Genomic DNA, 15,159 nt, shown 5'->3' with positions numbered 1-15,159 from the left:
TTTTCCCAACCGGCTCCTAACAATGTCCGGGGGCGCGTCCACACGTTGCAGCTCAGCTTCTTCCTTGTAGCCGCCGCCCTGGGCCCCATCCCGAGCCTGCCCCCCCCCGCCAGGTGCTGCAAGGGCGCCACGCCCCACGAGGAGCCCCGCGTCCGCGCCGCGCATGCGCGCTCGCAGAGCAGCCGGCGCTGGGAAGCCCCAGGTGCAGGGGCCCTGGCTGCTGGGCGGCGGGTGCGCCAAGTGCGCAAGCGCAGGGGCCGCCGCCCGCACGCGCGCATGCGCAGGCAGGCTCGTAAGGCCGCGCGCATGCGCCTGAGGGCAACCAGCGGCTGGTTGTGTCTGGCGGCGGAGCTAGGCCGCGCAGGCGCGTAGGGGCGGGCGCAGGCGCGGTGCGGTACGGTGCGGCCGCTCGGGGAGTTGCAGCCGCCGCCGCCGCCGCCGCCGCTGTCAGTTCCGGCTGCTGCTCCGGGAAGCGGATCGGGCCCCGCCGCCGCCTTAGAGCCCCGCGCCGCGGCCATGGCCCGGGACTACGACCACCTCTTCAAGCTGCTCATCATCGGCGACAGCGGTGCGGGGGGCCGGACCGGGCGGCGATGGGGGGGCTGGGGTGGGGCCGGGAGGGAGCGGGGCGGCCTTTCCGGCCGTGGGACGGGCGGGAGTCGTGGCCGGGGCGGTGGGGCCTCCCGCTTCCGGGGCAGGAGCTGATCCCCGGCCTTGTCCCGCCGGGGCCGGGGCCGTGTTTGTGCCCTGTGCCTGGTGCCCTGGCCTGGCCTGGGCCTGTACTTGGGGCAGCTCGCGCGGGGGATTCGACATGAAGGGATGGGAAGCGCCTCCGGAGGCAAGAGGCTGGGGTGGCCCTCAGGCGCACAGGCTGCCCCAGGGCGGGGGCCTGGGGTGAGTGCCCTTTGGCCTGCCGTCTGGACTTCAGTCAGCCCCGTTCCCCACTGCTGCCTGCCTGGAGCCCGAACTGGTAGGTGACATCCACGGCGTCTCTTCATTGAGGTGTGGATGCAGCGCGCAGGTCCACTCGACTGCAAATGAAGCATTGCACGATTGCAGGATTGGTCACCTCTGTAGCTTTATGTCAAAAAGTGGTTGCCTGTGCCCATAAGAAACAGCCCTATTTAAGGCTATAGGGCTATATAAGGCCCTGTTTAAGCATCCACTTTTTAGGGAATGTGGGAAGGGCCTCGACACCCCTACTGTAAGTAGAAGCAGTGGCTCTTTTGCCTAGTTGTCAGTTTCAGGCAAATTGAAGAGAAAATAATCTGTATTAGAAAAGACTTTGTTTTTGTCTTCAAACAGCCGAGTACAGTTCACAGCTGCTGCTTAACTTGAGCAAAGCCCCTAATCGCTAAGCTCTGTTCAGTGCGAGCAGCTGTATTATAGATGCCTGCAGCTCTGGGTTTGTATAGTTAAATCTCACGATGGAGCTAAAGTATTGATTTTGAGTGCTTGTTCTTTAACCCTAAGAGGGAAAGCTTTGTCCCTCTTTTGAGAAATATTTTGCTTGCACCGTTTATTGATCTTTAAAGAAAAGGCTAGTGATAGAAAAATGCATTGAAGTTAGATTGGTTGAAACATCAGCAGCTTTCCCTAGTGTAGAGTTGTGAGAGAATTTAAAGAACTTTAAATCTGAATTTTGGGGGGTGTTAAACAGGCCAGTTAAACCAACCAACCACAGAACTTTTTTTTATGTTGTGAAGAATTGCACTGAGTCTTTTTGCGGGGAGGAGGTGAAAAAGCTTGGGGGAAGGGGGCAGGAATTATTGATATAGCTAATCCATAGCTAGACTTGTTTTCCTGCTTCCACTTTTCTAATTGAGTTAGAGCTGGGTTTGTTCTGAAAGCTGGTTACAGTGCTGAAACTGTCTTGTGGCAGATCCCAACATCAGTCAGCAAAGACTTGTTGCTTACTCTTTTTGCATGTGTGGAAGATGCTCCACTGACCTGTTCCACAGCTTGAAATAACTGCATAGGAAGTGGGGTTGATCTGCCATGAGCATTGTGTGGTTTCTCTATACATGAGCATTGTGGGTCATGGGTAGTGCTTGGTTAGTGAGATGTCTTTCAGTTGGAACATACAGAACCTTCTGCTTTCAGGAGGCCTCTTCTTTAGGAGCTCTTTGCTTATTGTGGATCAAGTCATTATTTACTGCTGAAGCAGATCAGCCTGGCAAAGTTCAGTTGATTTGCAGCCCGTAGAGTTCTACTGTGTTGCTTACAGATGGCTTCCTCTCTAATACACTGGTGTTGTCTGACAAAAATATTTGTCCCTGCTTGTCATCTCTGCTGTGAAGTGAATGCTTTTATCAAAGTGATACACTTTTTTCACTGTTACTTAGACAAATCAAGTGCAGCTCTTTGTTAAAGCCTGTTTAACTGGAGTTCTGTAGTTCTGGATTTGTACAGTTACATCTTGCCATGGAGCTAAAGTATTGGTTTTGAGTGATTGGTCTTTAACACCAAGAGGGAACCCAGTTTCCAGAAACATTTTACTTCCATCCTTTATTGATTCCTGAGGAAAAGGCAAGGAATAGAAAAATGCACTGATGTTGGGTATCAGTTGAATCTAACTCGTCTGTGATCTATCACCTTCCTGGAGTTGGGATGCTTGGCCTTTGGCTGGTTGAACATAGTTGTCAGTACAATTAAATCTCATGTCATCTTTGTATTATAGGCCTCAGAAGCTGGAATGGCTTTCTTGGATGTTAAGAAGCTAGCCTTGAGCTTTTGGCAACGGGGGCTTAGGTTATGGGATGGTTGGATGTTGCAGGTCATCTAGTGGGATCTGAAAAGGCCACTGAGAACTACAGGAGCTTTCAGCTGGCGTTGCACAAAGACTTTGCAGGAGGGTGGACAGAGTGTGTATTAATAAAACAAACTAGTTTCTCTGAAACTTGCCAAGTTAACTTCTAAATAGGAACACCAAGACCAGGTTGGCCAACTGGAGTTAAGTGGCTTCTCTAAAACTGGTGCACAGAGTTGACAATCTGGGGTGCCCTAATCCCAAATACACAAGGTTGCATGGGAAGGGACCAGTTTTTTTTTATGATGCACACATCTTTGTTTTAAAAAAACAAACCCAAGGTGCTTAAATGGGGAAGCCGCAGTGTGGCATTGGATTGCGTAGCACCTTTGTTCATATTTTCCTTGCTTAAAGTACTTTAAAGTATCACTTGAAACATCTTGGCAAGGGGCTCAACTTCAGAGTAAATCTGCAGTATAGAATGCATGTTGCATATGGAGCAAGCATATTTTGGATGATCTTCATAGGACAGTGGTTCCTGACCTTCTGTCAACTGTACCAATTTATGTGTGCTGCATTGACCAACATTTGATGCCTTCCATTAAACTAATCACTAAATCGCAGCTTGGCAGCACTAATTCCTAGTTTTGTTGTCCAAGCAGTCCAAATTTCATTGCATATTAGAATGTATGTGACCTGAATTGGTGGCAGGCAGTGGTGCCCAGGCAGGGTACAACAGTTTAATTGGAGAAATGATGTTGGAGCATGTGCATAGTAGTAGAGGTGCATGTAACAATGGTTTGGACACCTACAGTGGATCATTTGAGATGTGGCCTAAAGTTCTGTTTGTACTAGAGCTGTCTCTGAAGGCCTTTGGTCAGGTGCTGATGGTTCTAGGTTACTTGCCAGAAGAAGGAATTAGATGGGATTCAAAAATACAGTGAATAAGGGATAAAATAACACCATCTGTTACTCATGTTCCAGTACAGATCTCAGCACTTTATTTATTTTTATTTTTTTGGTTTTGTTGCAGGTGTGGGCAAGAGCAGCTTGCTGTTGCGTTTTGCAGATAATACTTTCTCAGGTAAGTGTTTTTTAATTCACTTCCAATAGCAAAGTGACCAAGGACCATCCAAACCCTGCAAGCTGTCTTTCTGTCACTTGACACAGCTAGCTGTACTAGAAATCCATGATCTTTTCAGCACCACTTCTCTTGGACCAGCCACATGAGCCATTTACTTTAATCACCAGTTGTAAGCAAAAATCTCAGTCTCTGGATTAATATAGAAACCTGAAGCCAGCTTAATTTTTAATATGTCCACTGTCTCTTGGACCTGTGGGATTTGGATTGATTGATTAAGTAAACTATTTTCAATTACCTTTTCAATGACTTTACATAAAAGAAACTATTAAAATGGACTGTATTTAAAGGAAAAATAATTACACAGGTACTTGTTACAAATATTGACCTCTGGATTCCTGTGAGTGAAATTTTTGTGAATGTTAGCCTTCTTTTGAGTGTTTTTAGTGCTTATTGTCTACTGCAGCTGCAGAATAGCTAGATTTCTTGCCATTGAATTTAATTTTGGTGAAAATAGCCTTGACCCATCAGTAATTGTTATACATATGACTTAAGAGGCCTATCTAAAAGCAGACCAGCTAGAGTAGACAGAGGAACAGGGTCCCCCTGATGCTGTTGCTAGACACGGCGTATACACGTGTCATGGCAGATATTGTGGAATCTGATGTTGGGAGGATGGAAGGGCAGTCTCTCACTTGCATACATCCTTTCCCTCTGTAGGCAGCTACATTACCACAATTGGAGTAGATTTTAAAATCCGGACGGTTGAAATAAATGGAGAGAAGGTGAAATTACAGATCTGGGACACAGCTGGACAAGAGCGTTTCCGGACTATCACATCAACGTGAGTATAGCCGAACTTTTGATGTGACAGTTGGCTACAAGCATGGATATTGTAGGCTACTATGGCTTGGACATTGTAGAGTGGCTGTTCCTCAGATTAATGCTGTTTTGTATCATTCTGCAGGAATTTTCTTCTTACCTTTGGTATGGCATGTGGAGAGAGGATGGCTTTACAGTTAAAGTACTCCTTTGCAGTAGGGGGTTCTGGGTTCCAAACTCTCCTAGAGATTTCCCAAATGACCTTTTACAAGTCGCCTAACTCTTCTGCTTTCAGTTTCCCAACTGTAAAGTTTGGGGATAACATTTCCCTATCTATATAAACTAGTTAATATAACCTCTTAGTAAAATGCATCTTTTGATGGAATATGTTACAGAGATACAAAGTAATAAGTGTCACACTATCTTTGCAATTTAATGCAGAATTTAAGCATTCGGTATCCATGTGCCTTTCTGTTGGAACTGTTTTGCTGGGTGGGCTATGTTGTGTGAAGTTTTCTTGGAACAGATGCCAGAAGAAAATCAGTCTGTCTTTTCTTGGTTTGAGTTCAGATTTTATATCAATTGTCCTTTGAACAGCATGTGCACAGCTTTTTCCAGTTCCTGAAGAAGCCACACCCAAAATTGCAGCTGCAGCATTGAGAACTCAGAAGAATGAATTGGTTTTGCTAACTGGTAGCAGTCAGTTTAGGGCTTTTCAGGGTTGTGCTGGGGAAGGAGGAGCCTTTTGTTTCCTTTCAAAAACAAACACGCAGATGTAGGAGGACCCAGGAGCCTGTCATCTTTACTGACTTTTTCTTTGGCTCCTGTTGGGGAGGAAGGCCCTGTTTCTGATAATTGTACTAGGTAGCTGATCCAGAATAAAAGCATGAAGCAGTTGGCTGACATCAGGATGGGTTTCAGAAATTAGGAATGGGAGAACAGAGCCTGATGCATGCTCCACCCCTTTCCTCCGAGTTCCTGTATGGCTACTGCTGGATTGCTTTCATTGTTTCATAGAAGGATTTCTCTTGAACAGACTCGGGTAGTTCTCATAGGGCTCCTGTATATGACATCACTTCTTGTTTCAGTGCTGCGGCCAGATTCAGACAGGAAGTGGTGAGGGGGAGGCAGTGAGGCACTGCTGAAGTTCTTATCAGCTGTGCAACGTGGGCCAGTCGCAAAGCACTGAATTAGTGCTGAGTCAGCAAAGTGACTTCCTGTTTTGAGAGTCTACATTCAGAACTCGGCTCTGAGTTAATGAAACTGAGGAGGCTGATGCCTGCTGCATTCAATACTAGGCACTGTGGTTTTTCAGTGGGGAATGCCAGGAAAAGAAACTTCCTCTTGTGGACAGGAATAGCCATGGAGCAGTCTGTGTGTAACACAATGTGTAAATCTTTTGCTACTCCATCTACTCGCTAGTTAAAAATGAGACACTTCAAGGGTGATAGAGGATACTTTCTGCATGAGGATTTTTAACTTCCTAGTGTTTAGAATGCTGCTGTTTTTCATAGGTTTTTCCAGGAAGGCTGAAGATGAGCAAGCAATATTACCCGGGAGAGGAACAGGCCCCCAGTGATCCCTTGTCAGTTTGCAGTGTTGTTATGCTTTGGCCATCCAGCCTTCCATAGGTGATCCATAAAGAGATCTAGCTCTATACATAGCTGCTTGGGTACTTTCATTTTTACTGAGTCTGTGTGGATGACAGATACCTCGGGTGAATACTTGGGGGAAAAAAACTGCTCCAAGGCCCCTTCTATGTTATAATGGCAAATCTTCCCTCCAGCCAGGTGGCTTGCTCTGGCTCCTTCTGGAGTACCCTGCTGACTTTTTTTCTGTTCGATATAATCTCTGTTGGCCAAGGTGACCTCCTTTGGGGGAACACACATTGCTTGTATAGATAGTAGATGGCAAGATTGGACTGGTAGAGCTTTTGATTGTCAAACTAGCATAGCAGTTGATATGCAGAGACTGAAATGCTGAATGGTAGATCCAGTAACTGACTCAAGAGTTTACAAAAGGACTTGGCTAATCAAAAAGTGGGTGGAGTGGTAATAGACTGTCAACAGAATGTCTTAAATTGCTGCAACAAAGGCGGGATTGAGGTTAATTTTATAGGAGGATGGCTTTCCTTTAATGTTTCCTTTTAGCTGCAAAATTCTGATCCAGTGTTCACTTGCACAGTAATAACCCAAGTATGGCATACAGGCTGGAAGTTGGAGTATATATGGCAATAACAGTAATGGATTTGAAGTGCTACAGAGCAGACTGAACTGATGAGCAGTAGGGGTGCACCTTTTGGCTGATACCGATGACCAATTGAACCAACCATATCAGCCAATGCCAAATCTGATGGCCAATATGCAGCCCAGCAGCTTGAGAGCAGCTTCTGGCCAGTAAGTCTGTGGGGAGGGAAGGGGTGTGGTGGTTGCAGATCAAGGCCCTCACGGTGATGGAGGGAGTAGGGCTGGGGCAGGAGCTGCAGGGCAAGGCACAGGACGGAGCCATGAGGGGCTTGTCAGGGGGAGGAGCAGTTCCCCACTGCTGCATGCACCCTGGGGAAGGCATGGGGGGCATGTGCCCCTGGACTTAAGCATGGGGCAGGGGTAGGCTGCCTGCTGCATACTTGGGGCCAGGGACTGTGCCGGCCTCTTCCTGGCAGGGGCTGGGGCTGTGCTTGGGGAAGGATGGGTGGCGGTGCTGGGAGGGGGGCTATGGCAAATTTTGGGGTGGCCATAGCTCAGCTCATATCTCCCTCTCCCAGCACTGCTGCCTGCCCTGCCTTGCCTCACCTTACCCTGAGCATAGCCCTGGCCTACCCCCCTTGCTGGAAAAAGGCTGGTGCAGCCCCTGGCTTTGAGTCTGCAGCAGGTAGTCTGCCATCACCCCATGCATAAATTGGGGAGTCACATGCCCCCCATCCCTTGCCTGGGGTACATGCAGCAGCAGGGATCTGCCCCCCTCTCCACCCCCTGGATAAGGTACAGGCAGCTCTGTCCTGCACCCTGCCCCGACTGCGCAGCCCCTGCCCCACTCCCTCCCTCCCTCACTATGCAGGACTCCATCTGCCTCCCCTGGCCCTTTCCCCTGCACAGACTTATTAGCTAGACACTGCTCTCCAGAGTGCCAAGCTGCATTTCTGGCTGTGTGCATGCTGCAGCTATATGCTTGCACATGGCATTTATCAATGACATTATCAGCTACAGTGGCCAAAAAAAGTAGATTACCAATAAAATCAATTTTCCTTTTATTGGTGCCAATCTGATACGGACTGATATATTGATGCACCTCTAATGAGAAATCAGTGGCTAAAAACAGGAAATCATTAAACTCTAGTTCTGGTAATCCAGAAGCTGCTGAAGCAAAATAATTTGTGGAAAACATTAAGAAAGGCAAAAGAACTAAATTTTATAAAGCCAGCAACTTAAACTGGATTGAAATTGTAAATAGTGGCAAGATGTGGGGTTTTTTTGTTTGGTTGGTTGGTTTTTTTTTTTTTTTTTTCTTTCAGTTTTGAAGATCATAATACACTGGTGTGTAATGATTTGATAACACTGTGCTATATCTTAACATTTTTTTCACAAGATTTCATAGCAAAAATTGAACACATTCATATTGTGTTTACACAGCTGTGTAAACTTCATCATTTTGGTTCTTCCTTCCCCCTCAACTTTGTCTGAATGTTGCACTCCAGTATTTCAGCTTTTAACATAAGGCTGGGGGGGAGGGGAGGGGAGGGGTAGCTTCATTCAGCTCGGTGGGGTATTGACTCTGAAGCCTAATATCTGTGCTAAACACCAGCAGCTGTCTTACAGCTGTTCAGTTTAACAGAAACATCAAGTGACTGTGCATCATTATTGGATGTAGTCACAGATCCTGAACTAGGAGAAGCAAGTTGCTGTCAGGATCTGCTGGTGTGTGTGGGCAATGAGAATTTTATTCCCTCTTCATGCCCCCATTTAAAGTAGCTTCTATCCTTTCCAAAATGTGTGTGTGCTTGGAGGGGGTTGGGAGAGAGGTATCCCCCTCCTTAATATCAAAACTGCCGCTTGGTTGCCAGAAACACAAAGCTAACTCCCACTCTTTCCTGCGTGCCAAAAGCCCCATCTGTCTCCTATCCAGTTGCCAAAGCCTACAAGGCAACTTCTGTAAGCAGCTACACGTGTTCAAGACACCATGTATATCACAGAGTTCGTGTATTAATAATACTGGTCTCTACTGGGTGGAGATAGTGGTCTAATTTGCTGTGTATGATACAAACTCTTAGGGAAGGTAAATGGGTGATATGGAATAGGATGACATGCCTTGGAAGGGCAGTCACTGCTTAGCTTCATCTAGGGCAGTGGTTCTCTACCTCCTTTAGCCTGAAGGCCCTCTCATAACTTTTCTGAAGTTGGTGGGACCCCAGTTGAGTCACTAAGCTATAAGTTTTGAAAAAATCTGGAGGAGCCTTGAGGCTGAAAAATGGAGAAGTACTGATCTGGCTGGTGCCATGTGAGAGTGGGGAGGACTAGGCCTAGTCCTGCTGTGTCCTGGAGCATTTTCTGCTGTCTGTTGTCCTTGCCCCACTTCTAGTCTGTACCTGAGGGGGAAAGGGTACCCCCACCACTAAGACTAATCCTGCAGGATTTCATGCTGTCCCCCTTTCCCCCTCCCCTCCCCCCCCCCCGTAGTCTCTCCTGCTGGCTGCAGGAGCACGAGAGGTGTGGAGGTGATGATTTGGGCTGCAAAGCATGGCTCCATCCATGTATCTACTTGCAACAGAGCACATTGCTGGGAGCATGGAGGCAGCCCGTATAGGGACTGCCTAGGGGGCAGGACGTGGTGGTAGCAACAGTCCTCGAAGGCAGCCATGGGCACTGCTGAGGTAGCTGGGGAATGTGCAGGGAGCTAGAGTGAGGAAGAGAACATTTACCTCCTCTCGCAGGGGCTGGGTGGCATGGCATCCTGGCTGAGAATCGCTGATCTAGGGCTACGCTTTATTTCAAAATTCTTCAAAGCTGTAATGAGGGAGTCTTCAGACAAGGACAAAAATAGCAGTTTTGTGCAGGTGACTGCAGTGCTCGCTTGCTGCTGGGAAGTAGTGGGTCAGGCTCAGGCTGAAACATGTTTTATGAAACTCTCCTGCTTTCTGAGTGGAAGGTTTTGGAAGTAAAACTTGTGTCCAGAATCCAAGTTGGAACAGTATTGGGCTGTGTTTAGAAGATGATGGGAGATCACAAAACAAGACATAATGTGCTTTCCTTCGGGAGATGGATGGAGTGCATGTTGCAGTCATAAGGATAAATTTTTGCCTGTGTGCGTGCATTCTGGATAAAGATATTACTGGTCAAAATAATTTAAATTTATGAAGAAAACTGGGTTTAGTGCGATTGAGGGGGAAAACATGATGGGGACTGATTGGGAGAGTGTTTCCTACCAAGTTGAGTATATAGCATAAGTTACTGGGGAAGCAATGCAAGAAAGTCAGGAAGTGCCTGGACTTTTTTTCTGGAGAAAGCAAGTGAAAATGACAGCATGCAGATAAGCAGCTAGTCTGGGATGCTGACCTTCTATACATATGCTGATCTTAAGCCAGCCCAGTTGAAGAGCCACTAGCTATCTTTCCTTGTGAAACAGAAGCCAGGACAGAACAACCGGGAGTGAAAAGCCTACCAGTGAGAGTAGTACCTTTTTACTTCAGTGTATGTCAAGTGCCAGTGTCTTACAGATGAGGGTGCTGAGGGAAAGATGTTAGTAACTTGCTCAGTATGCCAGTAAGTTGGTGGTAGAAGTGTAATGAACTTGGAACTACTTTGAAATGCAGCCCTGTTGGATTTGTTGATGTGGATTCGGGCGCCTTCAGATTGGGGCAGGATGGATTCAGCAGAGAGGTAACAGGATTCTAAGCTGTCATCACAGCTGTCATCTTTAAAATGCAGAGGAAGAAGAGTCCTTGTGGAAACGATAATGGCAAAAGATTTGCTTCTGGAAATCTTGAAACCTATTTTAGGAGAACTCTTCCACTGTGCTACCCTAAATGTCTTCTTTGGCTTAAATGTGAACCCTGCTCAAGAACAAAAAAAGGAGGCAGAAGAAAGGTAAATGTAACTAGTAAAATAATTTGTTTGGCAGTTCTAGTTAGAAAATGCTATAAACTCCAAAGTATTTGGAGGCTTAATATTGATGGTCTCTGGGCAGATCTACTTAGTTCATAAAAGAATTCTTATTTAACTGGTAGTCCTGAAGACTCGGCTAGGGTGTGGGTGTGAAGCCTGATATTTCTTTTGACCTTTTCACATAATCATTATGCAACAGATGTTTTTTGAAGACCATATGGATTTTTCAGTGAAGCATGTACTGCCTGTTGTTTTGAGTGGATTTGTCCAGGTGAAACAATTCAGAACATAGTGAGCCATTCTGTGCAATTATTGGTGTTTCTTAGCTGTGTTTGGTCATACAAGACTAATAAGAACAAAATGTGTTTGAAACTAAGCATTAATCGCTACAGGTAGTGGAAAGTGACTTCTACACCCATACGGAGTAGATCTGTTGAGTAGGAAGGTGCCATCAGTACACAGTCACTCAACAAGACAGGAATGCTACAAGCTTTGAAGAGAGAGAATTGATTTGGGGCTGAATAGCAAAGCAGTGATCAGATCCCAGTCATGATTACCTCAGACTCTAGTGCCTAATGCATGCTTTTTCACAAAACCACTTTATCAGTTAGTTTGGTTAGCTGCCTGCTTGGAGTTTGGATAGCATGCTGTGTTGTCAAAGGGGAATGGGCACCAAATGAAATAGAGAGAGGGGCAGGAATTTGTACAGCCTCTTTTTCTTTCTGTGCTTGATATCCTCAGCCCATGGGAGCTTAACTGCACAGGGAGAAAGATTCACATGACATAATAGGAACAGCCCATCCTGCAGCATCTCTTCTGCTCCCCAGCTAGGAGACAGCACCTCCTTGCCCAGGATCCTGGGCAGCTGAACAAGAAAATGTAACTGTTTTAAACTGATTTGACAACTTCTACGATATTGGCGCTCAGCCCTACTAAGCAAACAGGGGACTGTGTGGGTTTGGGTGCAGCATGGACTGACTTGCACAAACATTGACGTTGCAGTTGGGTAAAGAAACAGGCACTTGTTCGTTCAGGGTCTTGCTACTGATGGGCTTCTCCATCCTTATATGGGACAGTGCCAGCCTGGAGGCCATAGCCTCAAGTTTGAACTAGCATCTATCTTTCTTCCCCCTCTCAGGTATTACAGAGGAACACATGGGGTCATTGTTGTTTATGATGTCACCAGTGCAGAGTCCTTTGTGAATGTCAAGCGGTGGTTGCATGAAATTAACCAAAACTGCGATGATGTCTGCCGGATATTAGGTAAGCTTCTTGGTGGAGACATTCTCTTACTCTGGGAACCTGGGGAGTGCAGCGCTAACCTGTTTTTTTCCTTTCTAGTGGGAAATAAGAATGATGACCCAGAGCGGAAGGTGGTGGAGACGGAAGACGCCTATAAATTTGCTGGGCAGATGGAGATCCAGTTGTTCGAGACGAGCGCCAAAGAAAACGTTAATGTGGAAGAGGTAATGCACTAGATGGAAGTGGGTATAAACCTACTTTTCAGAGAGAATGTTCTGAGAGACCAAATATTGCATCTATTTCAAGAAGATGCAAACCTTCCTTTCTTCTTTTGGAGGCAAAAAAGCTAGTTTGGTAGAATCATTCTTGCTGGCAGAGTTGAGGGGAAAATCCCTTTTTACTCTACAAGCTGTAGGTGAAGAACTGAAACTGTTCTGAGGCAGAGCTGCAGTGGGGGTGGGGAGGAGAGGGACTTAATGCTGCATACACTGAAGCTGAATGGTGAAATTATTAAAACCTTGGTATGTTTAGATTTTTCCCTCATCTCGCTAGAAGTGCCTGCCTTGATGGGAGGGAACCATAGATCTTAGCTCTCTGGTCTTGGTGAGGCAGAGTAAGGGACCAAACCCATCTTGCTGGCTTTATTTTTTCTCTTTCTAAAGCCACCAAGTGTAGGGATGGAAATCAGAGACTGGCATGAAGGAGGTGAGGTAGGGGAGTGCTAAATCTGATTTGGCTGGAGTCTGTGGACCCCTGCATGGCCTCAGACAGCTGTGTGTGAAGAAGGGAACCTGCAAAGACCAGCAGGTCATGACTCAGCAGCACCATAACTTGCTATCCCCATTCTGGTTCTGGCATTTTATCTGCTTCTGTAGACAGACTCCCTCAGCAGCTGGCCTGCATTCCTGGTAGCCTGAACTTGCTTGTTTCTTTTGCAGATGTTTAATTGCATTACAGAGCTGGTTCTGCGAGCAAAGAAAGAAAACTTGGCAAAGCAGCAACAGCAGCACCAGAATGATGTGGTCAAGCTAACTAAGAACAGTAAAAGGAAGAAACGGTGCTGCTAATGCCCTTTCCCTGCTGCAGAGACTGCTCTCAGACAGATCAGCCCCTCCAGCTAGACTCGGGCATTCCACTGGGGCAGGCTTTGGGAGGACCCTCTCAGTTTTGTGCCGTTATTTAAAGATTTTTCTCCATGTTTTCTATCAAGAAGCGCTGGCACCTTACCACTGTAGTGCCAAGAAGTTGTCTGATGGACTCTCACCCTCCCTCCTCCCCTGCTCCTTCCAGCGCGCCTTGTAGATAAGAAAGGACGTTGCCTACCAAGTGGATGGATTTAACCCAAGAGTTTTGTACATAATGTATATTGCTTTAACCAGCTGCACCTCCCTCTTGTTGCTCTGGCTTAGGCCTTCTTAATGTCAACCAATCAGGAACTATAGAGTTCATCTTTTTAAAGATATAGTACAAAGTTCTTAATGCGAGTAGGCCCCTGGTTGACAGCGACTGCTCCCTGGGGCTTTGGGCTTCGGGCTTCGTTTTGTTCGGGCTCCAGGCTGGCAACTGGTGCCTCTGGGGCCTTTGGCTTCTCTTCTGAGTTCCAGGCTGCTCCTGGGGCTTTGGCTTCATCCCTCTAGGTACCAGGATTGCAGAAGCTGCTGCTGGAGCCTGGGGTTTCACTTTCCTAGCTCCTGGGCTAGCAGCTGGTGCTGGCTTGGGCCTTGAGTTCTACCATACTCCAGGATATGGCTGGATCCCTGGGTTTCCTCATCTCCCTATGCTGCAGCCCAGCTGTACCTATGCTCCTTGGTTTGTATCAAGATATTTAAAATCAATCCTGCAGAAACGGGATTTATTTGGACTTAAACATTTTTTCTAAACCGCCCCCCCCCACACAAAAAAAGTTGGCTCCAGGTGACCTCTGCTTCTGGGTCTGCTAGGGGCTTCTGGGCAGGGTCTAAACTCCTAGAGAGAGAACCAGTGTGAATCTGCCAAAAACCTCCTTGTCCTGAACACAAGAAGGAGACATGGGCTTGAATGTGAATTCCAGTAGCAGAGCCTTCCTTGCAAGAGATGACAGGCATGGAAAGGAATCCCGATGTTCCAGGCACCTTCTGGATCCGAGAGCTGCTGCAGAATCGTTCCCAGAACTCTTATGTCAGCAAGGAGGACCACTGATGCATGGAAAGTTCGCTTGCTTGGGTTATTTGGTGGTGGCTGTGTGTGGGGATCACCTCTAATGTATTCTGGTCTCACTATGCTCGACAGCATTTTCCTGACCCTCACTGGCTTTTGAGGGAAAAATAAGGGCTCACTTCATCAGTTTCTGAATAGATGCACTCAGAGGCCAGACCAAAAGTAGCATGTGTCTGGGCTGTTGCAAAGCCTATACACTTCAGCTGAATCATTCTCTAAACAAAAAAAAAATGATGACTAGGAAGGGGTAGGGAGTGAGGCTTCCTTCTGTACTCTGAAGATGACCCTGCCTCTAAGGTGTGTGGTCCTTTGGATTCGGTGGTGGTTTGGTTGAACATGTTCCACTGATGTTCACAAGCTTTAAATCATCCCTTTCCTCACCCAAGCAAGGTTAAATCCAAGTCACTTACAATATTTTGCCTGGGTTGGATTCTTATGGTTTGTGGTAGAAGACCTGATGATACAATCGCATGATAGATCAATCACTCTAAAGATTTTTTTTCCCACAGAAGCAATGAATGTGACAGGCTTTTAATCAATTCAAGTGCCAGGAGTGTCTACCCAATTGCCTTCTCCTGTCTCTTTTCACATATCGGTTTGCATCTTTCATTGATCGCCCAAGAGTAGATAAGAGCTGGGCCAATGCTGCTAGTGCGAGCTCTCTGGTAATTGGAAGACATGGGACAGCTGCCTCAAGAGGCGGCAGCAGAAATAAGAGCAGACATCCACCTTCAATGCTTATGACATGGAATGCTGTCTGTGCACCAGGAGGGAGTTCTGATTTTTCTCTAACTTGTGCTACAGTGGCCACTTTCAGATCAGGGGCCTGTCTTGTGTTACTTTCACAGGACTCTTGTGCAAGGGAGTGTGCAGGGCTAGGCAGAGAACTTGATGCAGACAAAAGTAAAGGAGACCCAATGTCTACATTTACTGGAACTGATGCAATAAAGTGAGGAAATGGTGCACCTGAT

At 46.8% G+C, this 15,159-nt stretch overlaps 1 protein-coding gene across 2 annotated transcripts; it reads left to right on the top strand.

Annotated features, from left to right (window-relative positions):
• Positions 1-333: 333 nt before the first annotated feature.
• Positions 334-15,151, top strand: RAB35 (RAB35, member RAS oncogene family). 2 transcript variants are annotated; one of them, XM_090063171.1, is made up of 6 exons: positions 334-568; positions 3,783-3,833; positions 4,551-4,674; positions 11,889-12,013; positions 12,092-12,216; positions 12,931-15,151. In XM_090063171.1, exons 1-6 carry the CDS (start codon positions 517-519, stop codon positions 13,057-13,059), a joined length of 606 nt encoding a protein of 201 aa, XP_089919297.1. In that variant the 5' UTR covers positions 334-516; the 3' UTR covers positions 13,060-15,151. The 2 variants fall into 2 exon arrangements, with proteins under 2 accessions (XP_089919297.1, XP_089919296.1); XM_090063170.1 differs by lacking the exon at positions 334-568 and adding an exon at positions 718-970.
• Positions 15,152-15,159: the final 8 nt, after the last annotated feature.

The sequence above is a fragment of the Crocodylus siamensis genome, chromosome 9 (assembly GCF_052110815.1).
Source record: "Crocodylus siamensis isolate JL-2025a chromosome 9, ASM5211081v1, whole genome shotgun sequence".
In the NCBI taxonomy this organism is placed as follows: domain Eukaryota; kingdom Metazoa; phylum Chordata; order Crocodylia; family Crocodylidae; genus Crocodylus; species Crocodylus siamensis.
The sequence above is the reverse complement of the archived record's forward strand: the minus strand, read 5'-3'. Positions and strand labels throughout refer to the sequence as shown.